Below are 23,964 nucleotides of genomic sequence, written 5' to 3'. Positions count from 1 at the left end.
TAATAATATATATATAATATAACATAATAATAATCATTCATTACATATTTACATTTTAACAGCCTTGACACCATAAACAGTGTATTTGTGAGTTCTCTAGTATGTGCCTTATGCAAAATTCTCACTGCTTTTTTCTGAAGTATAAATCTCTATACTATATATAACTATAAACTCTTTAGTCCCCCCCCCCGTTGTTTACACCCTCTCTTCCCATCTGTGTGGTGAGGAGTTGAGGTCAAAGTGGTTAAGCATGGCCGCCGATTAACCCCGAACAAACTTACGTACAGTTCGTCAGCAGTCCCCTCCCTGAACCCCCCCCCCACCCACCCACCCACCCACACCCACACCCACACCCACACCCACACACACACACACACACACACACACACACACACACACACACGTGACGGTAGCAGAGTTTTCAGTCTGCCTCCATCTCTCCGTGACCTCGTCTATCTCTTCCTGTCCTCATCCTCACCTCGGCCTACCCTTCCTCTAACCCTTCACTCTCTCCCCTGCTCCAAAAACATCCCATCCCTCCACATGTGAGGAGTGTACACTTCAGGTCAACTTGACAGAACACACACTCTGGATCCAACCTCGGGGTTGTAAATCACGCTGACAGACTACGAGCTGAGCAGTAGCTGAAATTAAAATCCCATCCATCCTGATTTTTAGAACTCTGGCAGGCAAACAAGACTGAGGAGAATTAAAGCAATATAGTGCAAGCTTTATATCATCAATACTTTAATTGAACCTGGAAAATAAAGAAATGTGGAAAAACAACAATTAAAGAGGTCCTATTATACATCTTTGGGGTGTTCCCTTTCCTGTAAGTTTTAGTGCATTTAAATGGTCTGCAAAGGCTCCTTTGTTTAATTCCAGACTCTTCAAAGTAGATATACTACATACTGATATACACCTGAACATCAGCAGGAGAGGACTCTTTAAAGTAGAGACACTACATACTGATATACACCTGATCATCAGCAGGAGAGGACTCTTAAAAGTAGAGACACTACATACTGATATACACCTGATCATCAGCAGGAGAGGACTCTTTAAAGTAGAGACACTACATACTGATATACACCTGAACATCAGCAGGAGAGGACTCTTTAAAGTAGAGACACTACATACTGATATACACCTGATCATCAGCAGGAGAGGACTCTTTAAAGTAGAGACACTACATACTGATATACACCTGAACATCAGCAGGAGAGGACTCTTTAAAGTAGAGAAACCACATACTGATATACACCTGAACATCAGCAGGAGAGGACTCTTTAAAGTAGAGACACTACATTCTGATATACACCTGAACATCAGCAGGAGAGGACTCTTTAAAGTAGAGACACTACATACTGATATACACCTGAACATCAGCAGGAGAGGGCTCTTTAAAGTAGAGACACTACATACTGATATACACCTGAACATCAGCAGGAGAGGACTCTTTAAAGTAGAGACACTACATACTGATATACACCTGAACATCAGCAGGAGAGGACTCTTTAAAGTAGAGACACTACATACTGATATACACCTGAACATCAGCAGGAGAGGACTCTTTAAAGTAGAGACACTACATACTGATATACACCTGAACATCAGCAGGAGAGGACTCTTTAAAGTAGAGACACTACATACTGATATGCACCTGAACATCAACAGGATAGGACTCTTTAAAGTAGAGACACTACATACTGATATACACCTGAACATCAGCAGGAGAGGACTCTTTAAAGTAGAGACACTACATACTGATATACACCTGAACATCAGCAGGAGAGGACTCTTTAAAGTAGAGACACTACTGTACATACTGATATACACCTGAACATCAGCAGGAGAGGACTCTTTAAAGTAGAGACACTACACACTGATATACACCTGAACATCAGCAGGAGAGGACTCTTTAAAGTAGAGACACTACATACTGATATACACCTGAACATCAGCAGGAGAGGACTCTTTAAAGTAGAGACACTACATACTGATATACACCTGAACATCAGCAGGAGAGGACTCTTTAAAGTAGAGACACTACATACTGATATACATCTGAACATCAGCAGGAGAGGACTCTTTAAAGTAGAGACACTACACACTGATATACACCTGAACATCAGCAGAAGAGGACTCTTTAAAGTAGAGACACTACATACTGATATACACCTGAACATCAGCAGGAGAGGACTCTTTAAAGTAGAGACACTACATACTGATATACATCAGCAGGAGAGGACTCTTTAAAGTAGAGACACTAAATATGTGCTTTTGAGGGGTTATATCCTTAAGGAGTGTTTTGTTTATTGCAGTGGGAGGCAACTGAACGGAAACAAGTTGCGTTGAGAAGCGTGTGCACTCGAGTCGGGAACAATGAAGCAACAAACAAACTGGGACAGAATGGAGAGAAGGCTTCCTGCTGAAGTGACGGATAACCCGGCTCAGGACACAATGTTTTTCACACTGTACAAGAATAAAAACAAAGCCAACAGTCCACTCTGGAGGAGGAAACCTCCTTATGACCTCTTATCTGCATCTTTACACGGCTTATTTTGTAAACACTGTGGTTTCAAATATGTGAAGTTAGAGTCAAACGCAGTGTGTATACTTTAATAGTGGTGAGAGATTAGAATATGATATGTAGAAAAGGGTAAGTATCAAAAGCTTATGTGTAGACGTGAGATGTTAAAAAAAGAGACCTGGAAGACTGACTGAAATCTGATTCAGTAGATTTAAAGTCTACGAATAGATCGCACCAGCAAATCATTAACATACGTGTTGATGCTTTTTACCCCATAAAATACGAGTCCCTCACCTCCCCATCTTTCCAAACATCGTGCCTCCTGCCCTCGTTAGTCTGGGTTTAGGAGGAGGTGATATGGAGGTCTGCTCTCCCACCGGGCCTCATCACACACACACACACGAGCAGAGAGGGAGAATCTGCTATGCTGTCACTGGGTAATTGCTACGCCGGTCCCCACACACACACACACACACACACACACACACACACACACACACACACACACACACACACACACACACACACACACACACACACACACACACACACACACACACACACACACACACACACACACACACACACACACACACACACACACACACACACACACACACACACAGTCAGGATAAGGGGAGCGGTTGTCATGCTGTGACATGTTGCTTTTGGAGAGGGAGAGGGAAGCCTCGTGAGGTAATGGTCGGGACACACACTCAGACAGAGGGCAGACAGCTCTGAAAGCAAATATACGTGTGTGTGTGTGTGTGTGTGTGTGTGTGTGTGTGTGTGTGTGTGTGTGTGTGTGTGTGTGTGTGTGTGTGTGTTGAAACCTGAGTAGTTTAACCAATGAAATCTAGTTAGTGTAAGACGGGGAGAAGTCAGTAGATGGGAGATAAAGACAGTGAGATAATAGACTAGCAAGGTGTTAGAAAATATCACAAACTACAAGAAATGCTAGGGAAAAGAAGAACAACTCAAAACCAAAAACAGGTATTGAAAGGAAAGGAGAAATATGAAACAAATGCAAAGTTATGCTTAAGGAAACAAAAACAATAGAGAAGAAATTGAGAGAACATTTCACAAGAGAAGAGGAGACAAGGAGACGGGAGGAAAGTACAAGGAATGAGATATGATGAGGAATCAGTGGAAAAGGTGAACACGTGCATAGAGAAGGAGACATACTATAGAAAGGAGAGAAGAGAGAAGGAAAGGATAACATTGAGAAGAGGAAAGAGTAAGGAACAAGGGTAGGTAAGGAAGCGTAAAAGGAGGACAGTTTGAGGAGACAAATGGAAAAGAAGGTGGGAAATGAGGAGGAAACAAAATAATCCAAAGAGTGAAAGTTTCAAAACTGACAGACTTTAAGAGAAATGGAGGATGGGGGGAGAACAGATGATGAATGGATGGAATCTGAGTGTCTGTGGTCAACCAGAGGAATGAACCAGGGACCAACCAGGGACCAATCAATGACCCCACACACACACACACCCCCACCCACACACACCCCCACCCACACACACACACACACACACACACACACACACACACGAGTGAAGTGAAGGTGGAAGAATGCATGCCTGGCATATGAACGAGTGGAGAAGGGGATGAGTGGAACTCTACTGTTGCAAGCGGATTTCTGGGGGGACGCCACACCGCAACACACACACACACACGAGGGCCAGCCAAAGGTTTGAAGTAACCACAGCCTTCTGAATGTTCTAAATATAGGAGGATTGATAGGATCTGTGGAAAAGGGCATTCTGGGGAACACACACACACACACACACACACACACACACACACACACACACACACACACACACACACACACACACACACACACACACACACACACACACACACACACACACACACACACACACACACACACACACACACACACACACACACACACACACACACACACACACAATCAGCCTCCTACGCTCGCTAACTTATTTAGCAATTGTAGAGGATGGGAGAAAGCTGCTGACAGCTGAGATAAGCTTGTTAAAGTGAATCAGCGTTTTTTTGAAGACAGTTTGGAATACTATGAAATACACGTTGTTCTTTTTGTGTTAAATGAAGTAAATGGCGCAGTATGAGAACTATAATTAGACTTCATGTTGACCTCTATGTGCGTTGCAGGCACCTTACATGTACATGAAGTTACGTGAGAAGTATTGCATGTATCTGTCCCCTGATTCGAAGCAGTATCGTGATACATTATGATATTAAGAGCAGGGTATGGAACCTCAATACTTTGTGGGTTGTGACCAGCAAAGTGTCTGCAGCTGGACAACGAAACCCTAATGATAGTTTAACACATCGTGCAACAAATTATCATTTTCTAGAGGAGTAGATTAATTGTTTTGGTTTAGAAATGTCAGAAAGTAGTGACAAATGTCCATCTGAGGTTCTCAAACCCAAGGCCATGTCTTTTAAAGTCTTGATTTGTGACTCAAAACCCAAAGATATGCAGTTCAACAAGTCCAACATGTTGACAAAAGCTGAAACTGTCCATATTTGAGAAGCTGGAAAAAGCATTTTCTACTATTTTGCATAAAAAATGACCTGAAGGACACTTTGATAGACACGAACGTTTATCAAACCGCTTCGACACAGACCGTTATCATCTCGCTGTGTGTTCTCCGTGTGTGTCCATCTCCATCTAAGAGTGTGTGTGAATGTGTGTGTGTGTCCATCTCCATCTAAGAGTGTGTGTGAATGTGTGTGTCCATCTCCATCTAAGAGTGTGTGTGTGTCCATCTCCATCTAAGAGTGTGTGTGAATGTGTGTGTCCATCTCCATCTAAGAGTGTGTGTGTGTCCATCTCCATCTAAGAGTGTGTGAATGTGTGTGTCCATCTCCATCTAACAGTGTGTGTGAATGTGTGTGTGTGTCCATCTCCATCTAAGAGTGTGTGTGAATGTGTGTGTCCATCTCCATCTAAGAGTGTGTGTGAATGTGTGTGTCCATCTCCATCTAAGAGTGTGTGTGAATGTGTGTGTGTGTCCATCTCCATCTAAGAGTGTGTGTGAATGTGTGTGTCCATCTCCATCTAAGAGTGTGTGTGTGTCCATCTCCATCTAAGAGTGTGTGTGAATGTGTGTGTCCATCTCCATCTAAGAGTGTGTGTGAATGTGTGTGTGTGTCCATCTCCATCTAAGAGTGTGTGTGAATGTGTGTGTCCATCTCCATCTAAGAGTGTGTGTGAATGTGTGTGTGTGTCCTGGGGGAACTCCCGTCTCGGCCCGGTCCCAGGACCCTGGAAGCTTCCAGAACACCGGGACCCGACCACACAACAAAACGTCCCCGTCAGCGTGATTTATCGGCCATTCACTGCCAGCTCACACACACCGACACACAAAGACACACGTCATACTTGCACGTATGAAAGCGTGTCAACACACACACAAGAACATCTACCTGAAAGAAGAGAAAAAGATGCGCCGGGGGCAGATGTGCGAGTGTGAGGAATGTCTTTTGATTTGATAAGAATGGGCGAGAAAAACAATGGAGTTCAAAAATAAAAGGGCGAGCGAAGAAGTGATGGAGGGAAGACGGAGAAGAGGATGGAGCTTTTCTGAAGTAAACATCGATGCTGCGGCATGAATGCAATTTTTTCCTTCTCCCCATCTTCCCCCCTTCCAGTCGGGAGAACAAGAGGCACTACATCATCCCGACAGGCGGAGAAAGAGAGGAGAGGGGGAGAGAAAGAGGGGTTGTGACGGAGGGATAAAGGGCTATCCGTCTCTGTCTGTCACCTCATTCATCGTCCCCTGCTCCGTCCTGCCGGCCCATCCGTCATCCGCTGTCACACACACACACACACACACACACACACACACACACACACACACACACACACACACACACACACACACACACACACACACACACACACACACACACACACACACACACACACACACACACACACACACACACACACACACACACACACACACACACACACACACACACACACACACACACACACACACACACACACACACACACACCACAACAACTTTGACGAACGCATCAAAGACGGACACACAGACTTTGACTTATTCTCCGCCCTGTTTCACACATTCACTGCGATGACACACACGTTGCAACGATACACACATTCACACACACACTGCAGCAGCCAGAAAGTCACACACTTGTTTCGCCTGGGCTCTCCGCCCTGCTTCACACATTCAGCGCCGATGACGGACACACACACACACCGCAGTGTCTGTCAAAAGTTTGCTCGCACGCACTTTCACGCACGTACGCACTTCCCTGCCAGGCGTTTTTTTCCGTAAAGTCGAAAGACAACACACACACACACACACACACACACACACACACACACACACACACACACACACACACACACACACACACACACACACACACACACACACACACACACACACACACACACACACACACACACACACACACACACACACACACACACACACACACACACACACACACACACACACACACACACACACACACACACACACACACACACACACACACAGCCCAACATCCTGTATTCTCCAGAACTCGTCCAGCTCGGTCCCGCCTCTCACAGGTTCTGCTCCGTTTTTCCCAGGACCCGAAACAAGACGCTTTAACACACAGACGAGCCACTTCCTGTTTCTCAAAACGAGGTCCGAGGAACGTGGTTTGCCTCGAGGAACGCTGGTAACGCGGTCCTGAGCTCCAACAAGATATTGAAGTTAAAAGACGTCAAATCCAACAACAGACCCTGATCACACGTCATCATATGTTCCAGTAAAGGAGTGATTGTGATGATGATGAGGATGATGATGATGATGATGTCCATGTTGTTTTTTCGTTGCTTCCTAATCGAGATCAACAAAGGTCCACCAAGATGATGCAACGAATATCTTTCCGAGTTTTGTTGACACAGCAAAGAGACGCATGTCAGGTAGGAGATATTACACCTCATCGCCCACAAACTAAAACAAGCTATGGTCCATTAACAATATGGTGATACAGGCAGTGTTCAGGTCCTTTACTGAAGTTAAAGTACAAACACTACAAGAAAAAGATACTACCTGGAAAAGTATTAATGTTTAATCAGGCAGATGTACTAAAGCAGGGTATATGCAGGAACCCTGAAGACCTTTTAAGACATTTTTTAAGACCCTTTCCATACATTTTAAGACCTCATCGCCACTTTGAGTTTTAACCGGTTACCTTGGCGACACACTTTACCTCACATTGACTATATACAGTATTGATTGTCCTTCCTCCTTATCTTCCAACCATTTGTGCTATTTTTGGATCTTTAAGTATTTTTGGAACTTTAAGTATTTTTTTAACTTTAAGTATTTTTGGATCTTTAAGTATTTTTGGACCTTTGGACCCTTTCCATACATTTTAAGACCTCATCTCCACTTGGAGTTCTAACCGGTTACCTTGGCGACACACCTTACCTCACATTGACTATATACAGTATTGATTGTCCTTCCTCCTTATCTTCCAACCATTTCCCCATAACGATGTTGCTTAGCAACCGGCGTAAACGGACCTTCGCGCGCTGAGCACGCGATGTCCTGTTCAGATGACGTCAAACCAAACGGGATGCCATAAATAAACTACACAGAATCACACTACACACCTACGCAATGATTACATTCAGGCACACTGTAGAATACAACCTCTTTGGACAATTTATATACTTATTGAAAACAAGCTACAACATGGAATACCTTGGAAAATGTTTAATACTTTTTAAAAGCCTTAATGTTCGCTAAATTGATTTATGAACTTTTAATACTTTTTAAGATCCCGCGGACACCCTGTAAATCATAAGTACTCAATGCAGACAAATGTGTGCTACAAGTTTATATACATCTAATGACAACATGTATACAGTATATCGTTATATATTATACTTATCAATATTGAATCAGGAGCTAACTAGCTGAGGTCCTTTTCATTCAAGATGATTCTCCGTTTGTCATTAATTTTTAACACATGAGTTCAAGCTGATAAATGGGCAGGTCACACTACAGATTAACTTCAAATCAATGCCTTTTGTGGAGAAATAGCTCCGGCCTCACAGCGGATTTGTGTGTCGAGTTTTAAAACGTAGAAATGGAGGACGCTTTGCAACGAATCAAACGTGTATATGATTTTGAAACCAATTAGAAAGTGGCCCGAATCCAAATGTCAAAAAGGATCAGATACCGTGTGACCGTCTGTTGTTTTCACACTATATAACATACACACACAAATACCATCACGAACAGGCAGGATGGACTCGGGTTTGAGGAGGAGGAGGAGGAGGAGGAGGAGGAGGAGGAGGAGGAGGAGGAGGAGGAAGAAAGATAGTGGAGGGGAGAAGAAGAAAAAGCAGAGACAGAGTAAAGGAAGGACCACGGGGAGACAAAGACCTACTTGTCTCAAGTCACTGAAGGCCAGAAGCAACGTGTCACCCTGGAAGCCTGCGACCGGGCCGGCTCTGGCAAAACCTGTGGGAAAAACACAAGCCCGCCCCCCCCCCAGACCCCCCCCCCCAGAGAGAGGGGAGAGAGGGGGAGGAGGAGGGGAAGGGAGAGGGTGAAAAACGGAATGATAAAAGACCTGGTCGGGGATTCGCTATGCATCGGGATAGATTGGCAGACAAATGACAGCCTGGGGAGGGGAGGGGGGAGGGGAGGGTGTTAGAGTCATGTCGCTGAGAGAAAGAGGGTGTGTGTGTGTGTGTGTGTGTGTGTGTGTGTGTGTGTGTGTGTGTGTGTGTGTGTGTGTGTGTGTGTGTGTGTGTGTGTGTGTGGGTGAGAAATGTTTTGTAGTGCGTTTAAATCTAGGTTGTGTTAGATGTGTGTGGAGGTTTTCTAGCATTGTGTGTGACGGTGTGATGGCGTGTGTGTGTGTGTGTGTGTGTGTGTCTGAGGGTGTGTGAGGGTGTGTGTGTGTGTGTGTGTGTGTGTGTGTGTGTGTGTGTGTGTGTGTGTGTGTGTGTGTGTGTGTGTGTGTGTGTGAGCATGTGTGCGGTTCTGTAGTGCGTTTCAATATAATAGGTTTTAAATGTGGGTGTTGTTTAGCGTGTGTAATGGTGTGTGTGTGTGTCTCAGAGTGTGTGTGTGTCTGAGAGTGTGTGTGTGTCTGAGAGTGTGTGTGACAGTTTGTCGGCTTCTCAAGTGAGTGTGCTTATTTGTTGTTGGTACAGGGCTTCGCCGGCATGTTTGAGAACAGTTGAGGACTGTTGGATTCTGAACCCAAGGTGACGCTTCAGTGTATGTGTGTGTGTGTGTGTGTGTCGGGGTCGTACGGAGTGTGAGCTAGGGTCTTGGCGTCAGTTGGCCCCCGTAAACAAGTCGACTGGTATTCTGAGCGAGGGAACGAGAGAAAAGAGGAGTGCCGCGAAAAAAGAGGGAGAGAGAAAGCCTGTAGCTAATCTCTTTCACCTCTCACACACACACACACACACACACAGAAACACAAGGGCATACACACCACAGCGCTGATTACACGCCTGCCATCTTCAGTGACCCCCTTGAGACACACACACACACACACACACACACACACACACACACACACACACACACACACACACACACACACACACACACACACACACACACACACACACACACACACACACACACACACACACACACACACACACACACACACACACACACACACACACACACACACACACACACACACACGGGCTGCAACAAACGACTAATTTGATAATCGATTAATCTATCGATTAATGAAACGATTAATCGATTATTCGGATCGTTAAGGTTTTAACTGTACTACTACTTATATCAATACTGCTTATCGATCCGGTCCTTTCAACGATAGTATTAACGGTTCTTTTGACAAGAAATAAGGTAAACTAACTCAACAAATTGTGAACAAAACTAACATTGCTTTTTATTTTAATTAAATGCATAATATTTCACATCAAAAGAAACAACAATGTTTTAACAAATCATATTAAATAATGTGATGACAGAACTGTAAACAGAATAGCTGAAACTTTAACAAAATAACTAATTCAGTTACCTCTAATCATTAACCTATGTTTTTATAACTGAGTTAACTCTGCGTGTTGCTGCTAGCATACATAACACCTGACGTGGAAAGGTTACTCTTGGAAGGGGCTACAGAGCTACTAGAAAGACAGCCGAACCCGGTGCATTTCTCCGTCTGAATGTGGTGCACTTTTGCTAAATGTTTAGACAAATTGCTCGTTTTACCGCCTTTATATGATAAACTGTTATTGCAATTTTGGTAAAGAGCATTGTCCACATCGAGACGGATAAAGTTTAACCACACCTCGGAGCGCGTTCTCTCCGCCATCTCCTGCGTGTGTGTGTAAACTGCCCCGCCCCCTCGCAAGCAGGCGGGGGAGAGATCGCTCGTCTGAATTCGGAAGATCGAAAATACATTATAGACGCATTTTGTAGTCATATTGCATATTAGAAACTGAGTTGGCGACACTAAGACTGCGATATAATGTTTATGTAGCAATAATACATAACATATGTTTTTAAATGTCTCCTGTACCCATACAAAAGAGCGATAATGTTGGAGCTTAACGGGGTGTAGAACACATGTGATGACGTCACCAACGAATCGACGACTGAATTAGTTGCCAACTAATTTGGTAATCGATTTTAATCGATTAAGTCGATTAGTTGTTGCACCCCTAACACACACACACACACACACACACACACACACACACACACACACACACACACACACACACACACACACACACACACACACACACACACACACACACACACACACACACACACACACACACACACACACACACACACACACACACACACACACACACACACACACACACACACACACACACACACACACACACACACACACACCTCATGAACTTTGAATTGTCTCACATAAGCTTTCAGACCAAACCTCCGTATATAACCTGCTAACTATCCATATGAGCGGTTTCTGAGCTTCCAGAGGATTGCTTAAGTTTCCCGCCAAAGAAACGTAACCTGACGTAACGTTGATAAAAGGCGGGATGCTGACACCAAACTGCCAGATGTTACGCCACTATTAACAACATCATGCTACTTCCACCTTTGAGTCAACAAAGATATCTCAAAAAGTCTGCGTCAGGAAAACAATCAATGCCATCTCCGTGTTCCATTGCTCCTGTCTTTTTGGGTCTAAAACGTGAAGTTCTGTCTACGTCTTTCTAATGTTTCTTGTAATACTTCCATTTTCGATCAGCGTTTCTCCCTTTCCTTCACTACTCGAAATCCCCTCTTGTTTTATTGTTCCTACATATTACAAAATGTTCCAGATGAAAAGATAAGATTTTAGCCCATTTTCTTGTTTTCAAAGCTTTATTGATTCCTCCACAGTTAACACTTGTCTCCACGTTATCTAACTATGTTTCTCCAATTTAGTTTTTCACTACTTTCACAATGTAACACCCCCTTTATTCCCACGTAGGTGATTGATAACTATCTGTGTACTCGTTCTTCTCCCTCCTTACTTGTAATTGTCTCTCATACCTCATTCACACCAACGCAACTCTGGTTCAAGCTCCGTGCTAGAGCTTTGCAGGTTCAGAACCGGTTCTTCGGTTTAGCTCCGGCTCTTTTCACACCGCCCAGAGTCCGACTGGTGCTGCGTCATTGCGTCATTGTTTGCGTCATGACGTAACCGTTTGCATGCCTGCTTCATAAAGCCAAAGCTTGTGGAAACCCCTCACAGCTGACACCGACAACAACAAGAACAATGGCCGATTGTGTTGAAGCGCTACTCGTTTTGGTTTTGCTCTGTCGAAACGAAATGGAACGACTTGACTACCAACTTTACAGTCGTTACATGCTACATTCAAAACTGCTTTACAATCGTAATCATCAACTTCAACGACGATTCCGATTCCCCCTGCCCCCGCCTCGACGTCAGCGTGACGCATGCGGTGCTTTTACTCCAGCCGGACAATTTTTTGGTGCTTGAAATGAACCGGACTCCGGAGCTGCGGTGTGAACAGGAAAACCCGGTGCTTTTCAAGATCCAGCTCCGAACCGGCCCTGGAACCGTGTTGGTGTGAATGAGGTATTCTTCTTTCTCCTTGTACGGATCTAATTTCCTCCTCGTCTGATTGTCCCCCCCTCTCTCCCCCCCCCCCCCCTTCCCTTTCATCCGCCACAATCCTGAAATTCCTGCCTCTATTTAATCTCTAATTCCTCTTTCTCCTGCTTCCCCCTCCTTTCACACTCTCCATTAACGTCCCTTTAATCCCTCCTCTCATCCATGTTTGTCTCCTCTGCCCTCTTTTCACTGTTGGTATTTCACACCTCTCATTTAATCCCATTTTCTCTGCCCTCTTGTTCCTCGCCCTCCTTCATCCCATTCTTCTCCATGACCCTCTTTTTTTATTTAATCCCTTCTCAATGCACTTCCTTTCTTCAACACCCTCCAATAAAAATGCACTTCACTTTTATATCTGCCTTTCCTTCGTTTACAGTCACCCACTTTCACACTTTCTCTCTCTCGCTCTGTCTGTTGTTCTACCACTTGTTCATCAAGCCATTGCTATCTATCTATCTATCCCTTCAATTGATAATTTCACCCTGACCTCACATGGAATCCTTACAACCCACTGCCTGTGTTTTAACATGTACACCGGGGAGGAGCTCTGGTAGGAAGCGGGAACACTCTTTCATTTAGTTGATTTATTATTATTTATTATTTTGTATTATTTGTTATTATTATGTACTTATTTGTATTATTTATTTAGTATTATCATTTGTTCTTAATATTATGTATTATTATTTATTTATGTATTATTATTTATTATTTGTATAATGTTTATTATTATGTACTTATTTGTATTATGTATTATTTGTATTATTTATTTAGTATTATCATTTGTTCTTAATATTATTTATTATTATTTATTTATGTATTATTATTTATATAATGTTTATTATTATGTACTTATTTGTATTATTTATTATTTATATTATTTATTTAGTATTATAATTTGTTCTTAATATTATTTATTTATGTATTATTATTTATATAATGTTTATTATTATGTACTTATTTGTATTATTTATTAATTGTATTATTTATTTTGTATTATAATTTGTTCTTAATATTATTTATTATTATGTATTTATGTATTATTATGTATTATTTGTATAATTTTATTATTATGTACTTATTTGTATTATTTATTTAGTATTATCATTTGTTCTTAATATTATGTATTATTATTATTATTATTTATTTATGTATTATTATTTATATAATGTTTATTATTATGTACTTATTTGTATTATTTATTAATTGTATTATTTATTTTGTATTATAATTTGTTCTTAATATTATTTATTATTATGTATTTATGTATTATTATTTGTATAATGTTTATTATTATGTACTTATTTGTATTACTTATTATTTGTATTATTTATTTAGTATTATAATTTGTTTTTAATATTATGTATTATTATTTATTATTTTGTATTATTTGTTATTATAATGTATTTATTTGTATTATTTATTTATTATTATTTATTATTTGTATAATGTTTACTATTATGTACTTATTTGTATTATTTATTATTTTTTTAGTATTATAATTTGTTCTTAATATTATTAATTATTATTTATTTATTTGTTATTATTTATTATTTATTAAGTATTGTTTTGCACAAGACATTCAAAGTACTTGTACTGTAATTTAGTATTTCTGTATTAAGTAGATATATATTTTGTTTTGTTTTATTTGTTTTGTTTTAATATTCTGTCTTTTAAATTGTTTTATTTAAGTATTCCAGTAATGTGTGTTGCATGTTTGAAATGTATTGTATTTACTTGTTTAAAATGAAATGTGTTTTAGGTTGACTTTTAAAATCTGCCCAGGGACTACAGATGAAAAATAGCCTCTTCGCACATTTACAGAAATGTTCATTAATGTCCCTGTTAAATAAATGAATACATTAAATAAAATAAATAATCTTATTTTTTGTCCCTTTTTCCTCGTCAGACTCCATCTTTGCTCAAACGTTCCCTTTATGTATTTTAATATTTCCTTCCCATCCACCTTGCACTTTTTATCTCATGAATCCCTTGTTCCTCTTCTTCCTCTCCCATCTTTTAAACGTAATCCCTCTTCCTCCACATCTTAAAGGTGGAGTAGGTCATTTTGAGAAACCTGCTCGAGTGCGCTAGAATTGAAAATACACAGCCGGAAAAACACACACGAACGCGCACATGACCAATGAGGGCACGAAATAAGTTTGTGCACAGATGGAAGGCTGACAGGCAGGTAGGCCATCCAGTTACTTTAGCCGGGCCGGCTCAGATGATTGGTCGTGCTTTTTACAGCGCCACGGCTTCCACAGATTATATTTTTTATGGATTTTTTGTCAAACCACTTCAGATATTCATTGCTATCTGGATGTTAAGAGCACTCCATGGAATATAACAAAACGTGTATCTCGAGCCGGTTTCTCAAACTTACCTACCCCACCTTTAAGGTCTCCTTTTCCCTCTTTCTTCTGAAGTATTCACATTTGTTTGCCACTGCTACATCAACTGGCGCAATAACTCCGTGACCTCCTAACCCCGCGGCAGCCCTGCATGCATGTCACTGCACATTAACACACACACACACACACACACACACACACACACACACACACACACACACACACACACACACACACACACACACACACACACACACACACACACACACACACACACACACACACACACACACACACACACACACACACACACACACACACACACACACACACACACACACACACACACACACACACACACACACACACACACACACACACTTTTATTCCTCCCCCCTCCTGCCTTTCTTTATCTGCATCTCCAGAAAAACCAGGCGAGAGGGGAAGGACCAGAGGGACGTTTGAGGAGTGAGGAAGATTTGAAATGATGGAGAGGAGAACGGAGGGACAAAGGGGGAGAAGAGGGGTGAGGGAAGTGGGGGACGAGTCAGGAAAATGAGTGTTTTCAGAGAATCAAAGCTGCTCTGACTGAAACCAGTTGAGCCACAGCGCCCCCTGGGTTCCCAGGTGCAAACTGCGCATAAGGCACTTTCAAGTTCCTATTAAAAGTTGTGGGGCAGGTTTGCAATGCACGGCCATTTCGCACTTTCTGTTTTTAGCCTTTTTGTGTACGCGTAAATGTGCTGGAAGAAGATTAGGATTGATTGAAATAAATATGGGGAGAGAAGTGGACGAATCAAGGAACTAAAAGCATCATGAGGGCCAAAGGGAGGGGAAGAAGGGGTCAAATAAGTACGCTGGTTTTTAGACAGAAGTGGACGAATTTGGAGAGAGAGGAGGACGCATACAAGGAAGTAAATGAATCACTGATGGGTCCAACATGGGGGCCAAAGGGAGGGGAGGATGGGGATAAAGGGGGTCAAATATAAGAAACAAGATGGCTAGTTTTAAGACTTTGTTGTGCACACTTACCCTCACACTCCTTGACGTCGGCGTTGAGCTGCTGCAGCGCTCCCATGGAGATCTGCCTGACGTCGGGGTCGAGCAGCAGCTGCATCAGAGAGGTGGAGATGTGTTTACAGGCCGACATGCAGGCCGTCTGCGCCACCTTACCCTGACAGGAGAGAGAGAGAGAGAGAGAGAGAGAGAGAGAGAGAGAGGGTGAGGTCTCCGTGGTGAAGTTTTCTTTACATAATACTCTTTTCCTTATTCATGTTAACTGCTGTTCTTCTTCTCTTTGTTCTACACAAAACAGAAATACTTATATACTGTATATAATATGTCTCTTAAGAAACATGCATGAAAATACATCTAAAAAAGACAAGAGATGATTTATGCCACATTAAGCTATTAGCTAATTTCCATCTGCAGTCCCAGGTGATGGAAATTGGCACAACTTAACTTAACAATGCAACGACATAACATTACAAAAAATAGAAAAATACAATATACAATATAATATAATATAAAAAAATACCAGCACATTTATCAGTTCCATGATAATATTACAATTCATTTAAACTCAAAAGTAGGTCAAGTTAATGGATATTGTCTGCACTACTTCCTGTGCACCTGAGCTTAGTGTTCATGTCTACTGGATCAAGGACTTTGACATTTTTAAACCCAAAGAAAACGTGTCATGTACGCTGAATGTAAGAGACAAAACAAACCACAAAAAATAAATTTGAACATGCGAGTACACGGTCAGAAACAGGTGCACTTCATCACATTTAAGTGCACACACACACACACACACACACACACACACACACACACACACACACACACACACACACACACACACACACACACACACACACACACACACACACACACACACACACACACACACACACACACACACACACACACACACACACACACACACACACACACACACACACACACACACACACACACACACAGTGAGCATTAATAAAGTGCGCTGCGTTCAGGTGCAGTCATGATGATGAAGCAGCATAATAAGAATAAAAGCAGCGGATGGGGAAGTACATGGCAACGCATTAATACAGAAAGCAAAACATGTGTTTGCGTGGGTTTGTTTGATTGAGTGTGTGTGTGTGTGTGTGTGTGTGTGTGTGTGTGTGTGTGTGTGTGTGTCCAGACGTGGCCTCAGTCTTGACCTCAACGTCTGCATTCCTACAGAATGAAGCAAAGAGATGAAAACGGAGACTGACAAAATTAACAATGAGGAAAAGCTTGTAAAAAAAAAAAGGAAGTGCTGGGAAATTAAACTAAAGGTGAAATAAAAGTCAAATTTAGAAAATAACTGATTTATCCCATTTGTGTTCATTTGTCTTTGTTTAAGTTCGATTAAATCACTTTTCGTAGCCATCACAAATAAAAAAATTCAAATAAAATGAACTTTGGTACTTCTGTTTGAGTGTGAGTGTGTGTGTGTGTGTGTGTGTGTGTGTGTGTGTGTGTGTGTGTGTGTGTGTGTGTGTGTGTTTGAGAGAAATAAGGAGTACATTAAAAGGAAGTGTGTGTGTGTCTGTGTGTGTGTGTGTGTGTGTGTGTGTGTGTGTGTGTGTGTGTGTGTGTGTGTGTGTGAAATAAGGAATATATTAAAAGAAAGTGTGTGTGTGTGTGTGTGTGTGTGTGTGTGTGTGTGTGAGAGAAATAAGGAGTACATTAAAAGGAAGTGTGTGTGTGTGTGTGTGTGTGTGTGTGTGTGTGTGAAATAAGGAGTACATTAAAAGGAAGTGTGTGTGTGTGTGTGTGTGTGTGTGTGTGTGTGTGTGTGAAATAAGGAGTACATTAAAAGGAAGTGTGTGCGTGTGTGTGTGTGTGTATATATGCGTGTGTGTCTGTGTGTGTGTGTGTGTGTGTGTGTGTGTGTGTGTGTAATAAGGAGTACATTAAAAGGAAGTGTGTGTGTGTGTGTGTGTGTGTGTGTGTGTGTGTGTGTGTGTGTGTGTGTGTGTGTGTGTGTGTGTGTGTGTGTGTGTGTGTGTGTGTGTGTGTGTGTGTGTGTGTGCGAAATAAGGAGTACATTAAAAGGAAGTGCTCCCGCGGAACCTGAGTATGTAAATAACTCCCTACGTGTCTTTGATGTTTCCAACTGACACAAACACACCTTCAGGTGATTAACACACACCGGGGGCTTTCATTCCAGCACTGCATATTTAAGTACCTTCATTCATCACACACACCCACCAAAACACACACACACACACACACATAATTGTGTAATTGTGCTTAACGATAAGCTTTAAGTGTTGAATCTGTTCTAATCATATAATTGCACGGTGTGTTTATACAGCTCTGATCGCACATATGTGACTGTTTCTGCGTTCAGAAATGTCGCCATTAGTCCCAGTAAACACAGGGTGGACACTCTTTGCTAGAGATTATTTAACAGGATGTCTTTGTTATTCAAAAGACAGTATGGCTATAAACTGTGCAAGGTAGGAGTAATGTTTTACTGACAACAATAAGACAGGAATTAGTGGGGGTAAATACGTGAATAACGTGAGTGAGCCTTTTTCTTGTCCCCCCTTGTCAATTACTTTCTAAAACTATGGGAATTTACGAGAACAAAATGTCAGAATACGTAGAATAAATATCCAGTATTGTTACAAACTGCTCCACGAAGATATACTTTAAAGAAAGCAATGACACGGGAACCAATGGTAAATACATATTTGGATTAAACCCATTAGCACCTAAGCTAACTAGCTGTATAACTATTCTTTCCCCCTAGTCAATGAATTTCGGAAACTACAAAATATGTATTTCCAAGAGATTATTTTCCAGGACTCCTCTCTGTTGAAGTCTGATATAAAAGGCACTATGGCTATAACATATTAAATGTAAGACCGGAGTCAATTGTAAAAACTGCTTTTGAATAAACCATGTTCACTCTTAGACGCTAAGCTAACAAGCTAACAGTAAGCGAGCCAGCTCATTTTTAAAGATCCTTGTTAATTAATAATTACTGAAAGGAAGTACAATCCTGAGAACACATTTGTTTTATAAAAGCACAGATATTACCAGGAAGAAAGCATTTTGGAGTTTTTTGATAAACTAAAAGCTAGCATGTTTCTAGCCTGCTAGCATATTAACCGCTAACGCACTAGCTAACGCACTTCACCAAATAGTATACATACATTTCTGCCATGCCCATTTATTTCCTTTCCTCTGAATATGTTTTTTTCGTGAGTTGATCCAGGTATAACGAAAGTTAAGCTACGCAGATGTCTGCTAATGTTTTTCCTGCAGAGGTCAACAGTCTGGTTTCCAGAGATGAAAACCAGCAGCCAATGAAAATAAATGCTATATCCAGGATATTTAAGTAATTTCTTATATTTAAACACCATTTAGGTTTCTCCATACAGCAGCTCAACTCACCGCGGCTTTCTGTACACTGGTGAGCCCCTCTGTGATCCATTTAAATTAATATTTTATTGAAAAAAGCAGCAAAAAGATCTGTGTGTTTCAGCGCAGATTGAACTGAGCTCCACCTCAGCAGAGAGTCTGAGAGGAGTTCATTCAGCAGGCAGCCTTCACCTCAAAGGAAATCAAATTACACACACGTGCAACCACATATGTTCGAGAAACACACACCTACGACTGGCCGGATATCCTCCAATATGCCGCTGGCCTCTGAACTCTACACACACACACACACACACCAGACACACACACAACCCCAGGGGTCAACTATCCCAGGGTGAGACTGAGCGTGAAATAGGCTAATTCTATTTACATGTCCTGGACACACACACACACACACACACACACACACACACACACACACACACACACACACACACACACACACACACACACACACACACACACACACACACACACACACACACACACACACACACACACACACACACACACACACACACACACACACACACACACACACACACACACACACACACACACACACACACACACACACACACACACACACACACACACACACAGTGTTGTCTCAGAGTTCAATGCAGACAACTGGGAACCATTAGCCTGAGGCACAGTGTAGGGAGGGAGGGAGTGAAGATAGGAGGAAGGAAAGGAAAGAAAAGCAACAGAAAGGTGAGGAAAGGAAAGTGAAAGGTGAGGAAAAAGGAATGGAAGGAGTGGTGGGAATTAAATGAAATTAATGGAAAGACGAGAAAATGGCAGGTGAGAAATGTAAAGAGAGGACAGGAGGTAAGGTTAAGAAAGGAAAGAGGAAAGAAAGGTGACGAACAAAGAAAGGATAATGGATGGTGTGGAAAAGTAAAGAAACGTGAGGAAAGAATGCAATAAATGGACAGAAACAAAACGTGAAGGAAAGGAAATGAATGGAAAAGCCAAGGTGAGGAAAGGTAAGAGAGCAAAGGTGAAGAACTAAAGGGGAAATACATAATATGACAGGAAAGGAAGGACTTAAAGAAGTGAGTTGAGGAGAGGACAAAGGAAATAAACTGTAAGGAAAGGACAGACAGTAAAGGACAGAAGAAGCAAGTTGAAAACACACCTTGATGCAAGGAAAGGAAGTAGAGATGAAGTGAAGGAAGGAAGGGAAACAAGAAGAGGGAAGGAAGATCAAGTGATGCTTCGTCTCCTTCCTCACTTCCTTCATGCCTAACTCCTTCCCTCCCCCCAGCTAACGAGAGACGTTCATTACAGAGCTCGTTAAAAGCCACTCGGCTGCTAACGGCTGAACAAATAGGGCGAGGAGAGAAAGAAAGAAAGCAAGCAAGCGAGGAGGAAGAGGAGGAGGTGAAGAGGTGAATAATCAAAGTGTAGGAATGAAGGAAGGAAAAGGAGGAGTGATGACAGGAATGCAGACCTCTCTCTCCATGTGGGAAGGAGCTGAACTAAGCACATCTTTAAAGCCAAATCTGTTCGTTTTTGACATCAATGTTGAATGAAATGACCAAATGCTACGTTAAAGTGGTCTCTTGTAGCTTTTCAACCCCTTTTAACTTCTTATATCTGTTCGTTTTACACGGATATACCGTATTGTTTAGGAAACGACGAAGAAAGTGCAACAAAGTTTGGTGCTCTAAGATGTGCACGGAAGATTTTAGCAGTGAAAGAATGCTATGAGAGCCGTGAGAGGTAACCAGAATGACAGAGAACTATACTGGTTAAACATCTGATCTGTTGTTTGTAGACAAGTGTTGATTGGTGCAGAGTTTAAGATTCAAAACCAAGATTTCTGGAGCTTTAACCAAGTTGGATTAAACTTTTACAAAAAGTTACAAAAACAAGAGAAAAAATTGTTAAATATGGGGGGATGTGGTCTCACCTTCAAACAATTCTTTTTAGGGTGTATTCGTGTGTGTGTGTGTGTGTGTGTGTGTGTGTGTGTGTGTGTGTGTGTGTGTGTGTGTGTGTGTGTGTGTGTGTGTGTGTGTGTGTGTGTGTGCGCGTGCGTGTGTGTGTGGTCGAAAACAGCTGTAGTCTGATTCAGTTAGCTACACTAGCGATCACCATTCATAATGACATGTTATTTGTAAATGCTAACACAGCAGCACAGGTATTGCACACACGTCATGTAAACACAATGAGTGTTCAGTTCAACGGGAAACTTCCTCATGAGAGCCTTTCTAAGATCAAATGTGAGGTAATTTAATCAAAACGCTTGAATCAAAAGACTGTTTACAAATTGTTGGAACAGCCAGAACGTGTAGTAAGAGATCGATGTGCTTCTCGATTAAAGAAATATCACATGTTTGTGGTGAAGCACTCCCAGATGTATTCATACTCATAAAGCCAGAAGCAGGTTAGCATCACACAAACGCCATAACGCACGGATTCATGACTTCTGGAAAGGATTGGACACGGTGTTTAATACGCTCTGCAAGCATCCAGAGAGCTGTCCGTCAAACAGACGACAAGTCAGGGCAGCCAAAAGTCAGACATGGCAAAAAAGTACTCTGGTGAAAGTAGAAGTACTGACTAAACTTCTTTACTCAAGTGAAAGTAAAGAGGCTTTGAAATGTACTTCAGTAAAAAGTACCCATAACTAGCAGCTGTTTTAAAGAGTACCTGACCTCCCTTTATATTAATAGAACAATAATGTCATTGTTAGCTAATGAATGTTTCCATGGTGACCGACGGCAACATGACAACGTTTTCATTCGTCCCTCTTCTTTAGAGAAGACCAGGAAATGATGGATACACGGATCGTGTTCAAATCAATAGGCACGCAATGACTCTAAATAATAATGATCACGCCACCAAACACACATTCAGACTAAAGGAACCAGCCTGTTTGGAAAATGTGAGAAGTAGAAAGTACAGGTATTTGTGTTCAAAATGTTAGAAGTAGAAAGTACAGGTATTTGAGTTCAACATGTAAGAAGTAGAAAGTACAGGTATTTGTGTTCAACATGTAAGAAGTAGAAAGTACAGGTATTTGAGTTCAACATGTAAGAAGTAGAAAGTACAGGTATTTGTGTTCAACATGTAAGAAGTAGAAAGTACAGGTATTTGAGTTCAACATGTAAGAAGTAGAAAGTTCAGGTATTTTTGTTCAACATGTAAGAAGTAGAAAGTACAGGTATTAGTGTTCAAAATGTGAGAAGTAGAAAGTACAGGTATTTGAGTTCAACATGTAAGAAGTAGAAAGTACAGGTATTTTAGTTCAACATGTAAGAAGTAGAAAGTACAGGTATTTGTGTTAGAAATGTAAGAAATCAAAGTAAATAGTCGTCTAAATAAGTAGTGGAGTAGTGTAAAGTACTGATACCAGAGAAATGTACTTAAGTACAGTAACAACGTATTTGAACTCCACTACTTCCCACTTCTGCCAAAAGTCAAGAGGTTGGATCACGGCAAAAACAAAACATGAAACAGGTGTGCGACACCCAAGATATTTATCCTGCTTTGACTTCATCTGTGACACAAAATATGAGTCTTCAGAGTCAAAACAAAGGTCTTTCTACTGATTCATGGCTTAAAAACGACTGAAAATGTGATTTTACGTATGTGTTAGAGTCTTTAAAGAGAGTGCAGTCTCACATTATTGCAGCGCTATGGCAGGTATTTGTTCATGTCACTCAAGGAACACCACAAAAATGAAGTCTGGACTTTTGGGCACATTTTTGTGAGTGTTTTTCCTCTGTGAATGTAACCTTGACACACACACACATAAAGAGGCCAGAGCAAGCAAATTCACAGACTAGAAAACCACATCTGATCTGACGGATACCAGGGGTGGAAATTCCTTTTTTTTTTTCAGTGTTAAAAAGTGGTTTAACACCCATGCTTTCAACCAACATTGAACAATTCTTCCTACCAAAAAAGGGGGTCTTTGAATGAAAAGGCTTCTTTATTCACCTCATGTAGTTTCCTCCGGCTTTTTAAACTATTTTAAGTGAGATCATTTCCGGCTACACTTCAGCGATGGAGTGGTTTTACAGAAATACATCCATCCTCTGACAATGGCAGCCAGGATGACATAAAAGGAAGGACCAAAAATCTAATTCTAGCACATTTTTTTATATCTATTTAGTATCTCTTGGTGTATTTAGGCGCTTTTACACCAAATACTTTGCCGTACTTAGTTCCCAGCACTTAGTTCCCAGCACTTAGTTCCCCCATGGAACTAAAGAGCAGATCGCGTTCACACCAGAATAAGTTCCCTAAGGGAAGATAACGCAAATGAAGCCGCTGACGTCACTTCTTCTTCTTCTGCTTTGGGTTTAATGGCAGGCCGCAAACAACTTCACGGCGTATACTGCCACCCGGAGTCCCCGGCCGGAAGTCCCCCGAGTTGGGGACTGGCTTCAGTAGAAGCTGCTGGGACTCCCAGCAGCTTCTACTGAAGCCTTCCGAGTAAATCGCAGAACGCTGACACCTCCTCATCTCCACCGCTCCCATGTT

The 23,964-nt window shown here is 41.5% G+C and overlaps 1 protein-coding gene across 1 annotated transcript in view; it reads right to left on the bottom strand.

Moving 5' to 3' along the window:
• Window positions 1–7,095: 7,095 nt before the first annotated feature.
• Window positions 7,096–23,964, bottom strand: part of LOC307032901 (exocyst complex component 6B-like) — a 77,979-nt gene continuing 61,110 nt past the window's right edge. Inside the window, 2 exon segments of the mRNA XM_079671179.1 lie at window positions 7,096–9,045; window positions 16,075–16,216. Of these exon segments, the coding sequence (XP_079527305.1) occupies window positions 8,744–9,045; window positions 16,075–16,216 (444 nt within the window). The 3' untranslated portion in view covers window positions 7,096–8,743.

Source organism: Notothenia rossii (genome assembly GCF_949606895.1).
Source record: "Notothenia rossii genome assembly, chromosome: 3".
NCBI classification, from domain to species: Eukaryota; Metazoa; Chordata; class Actinopteri; order Perciformes; family Nototheniidae; genus Notothenia; species Notothenia rossii.
Note: the sequence above shows the minus strand (reverse complement) of the source record. Positions and strands in the feature narration are given on the sequence as shown.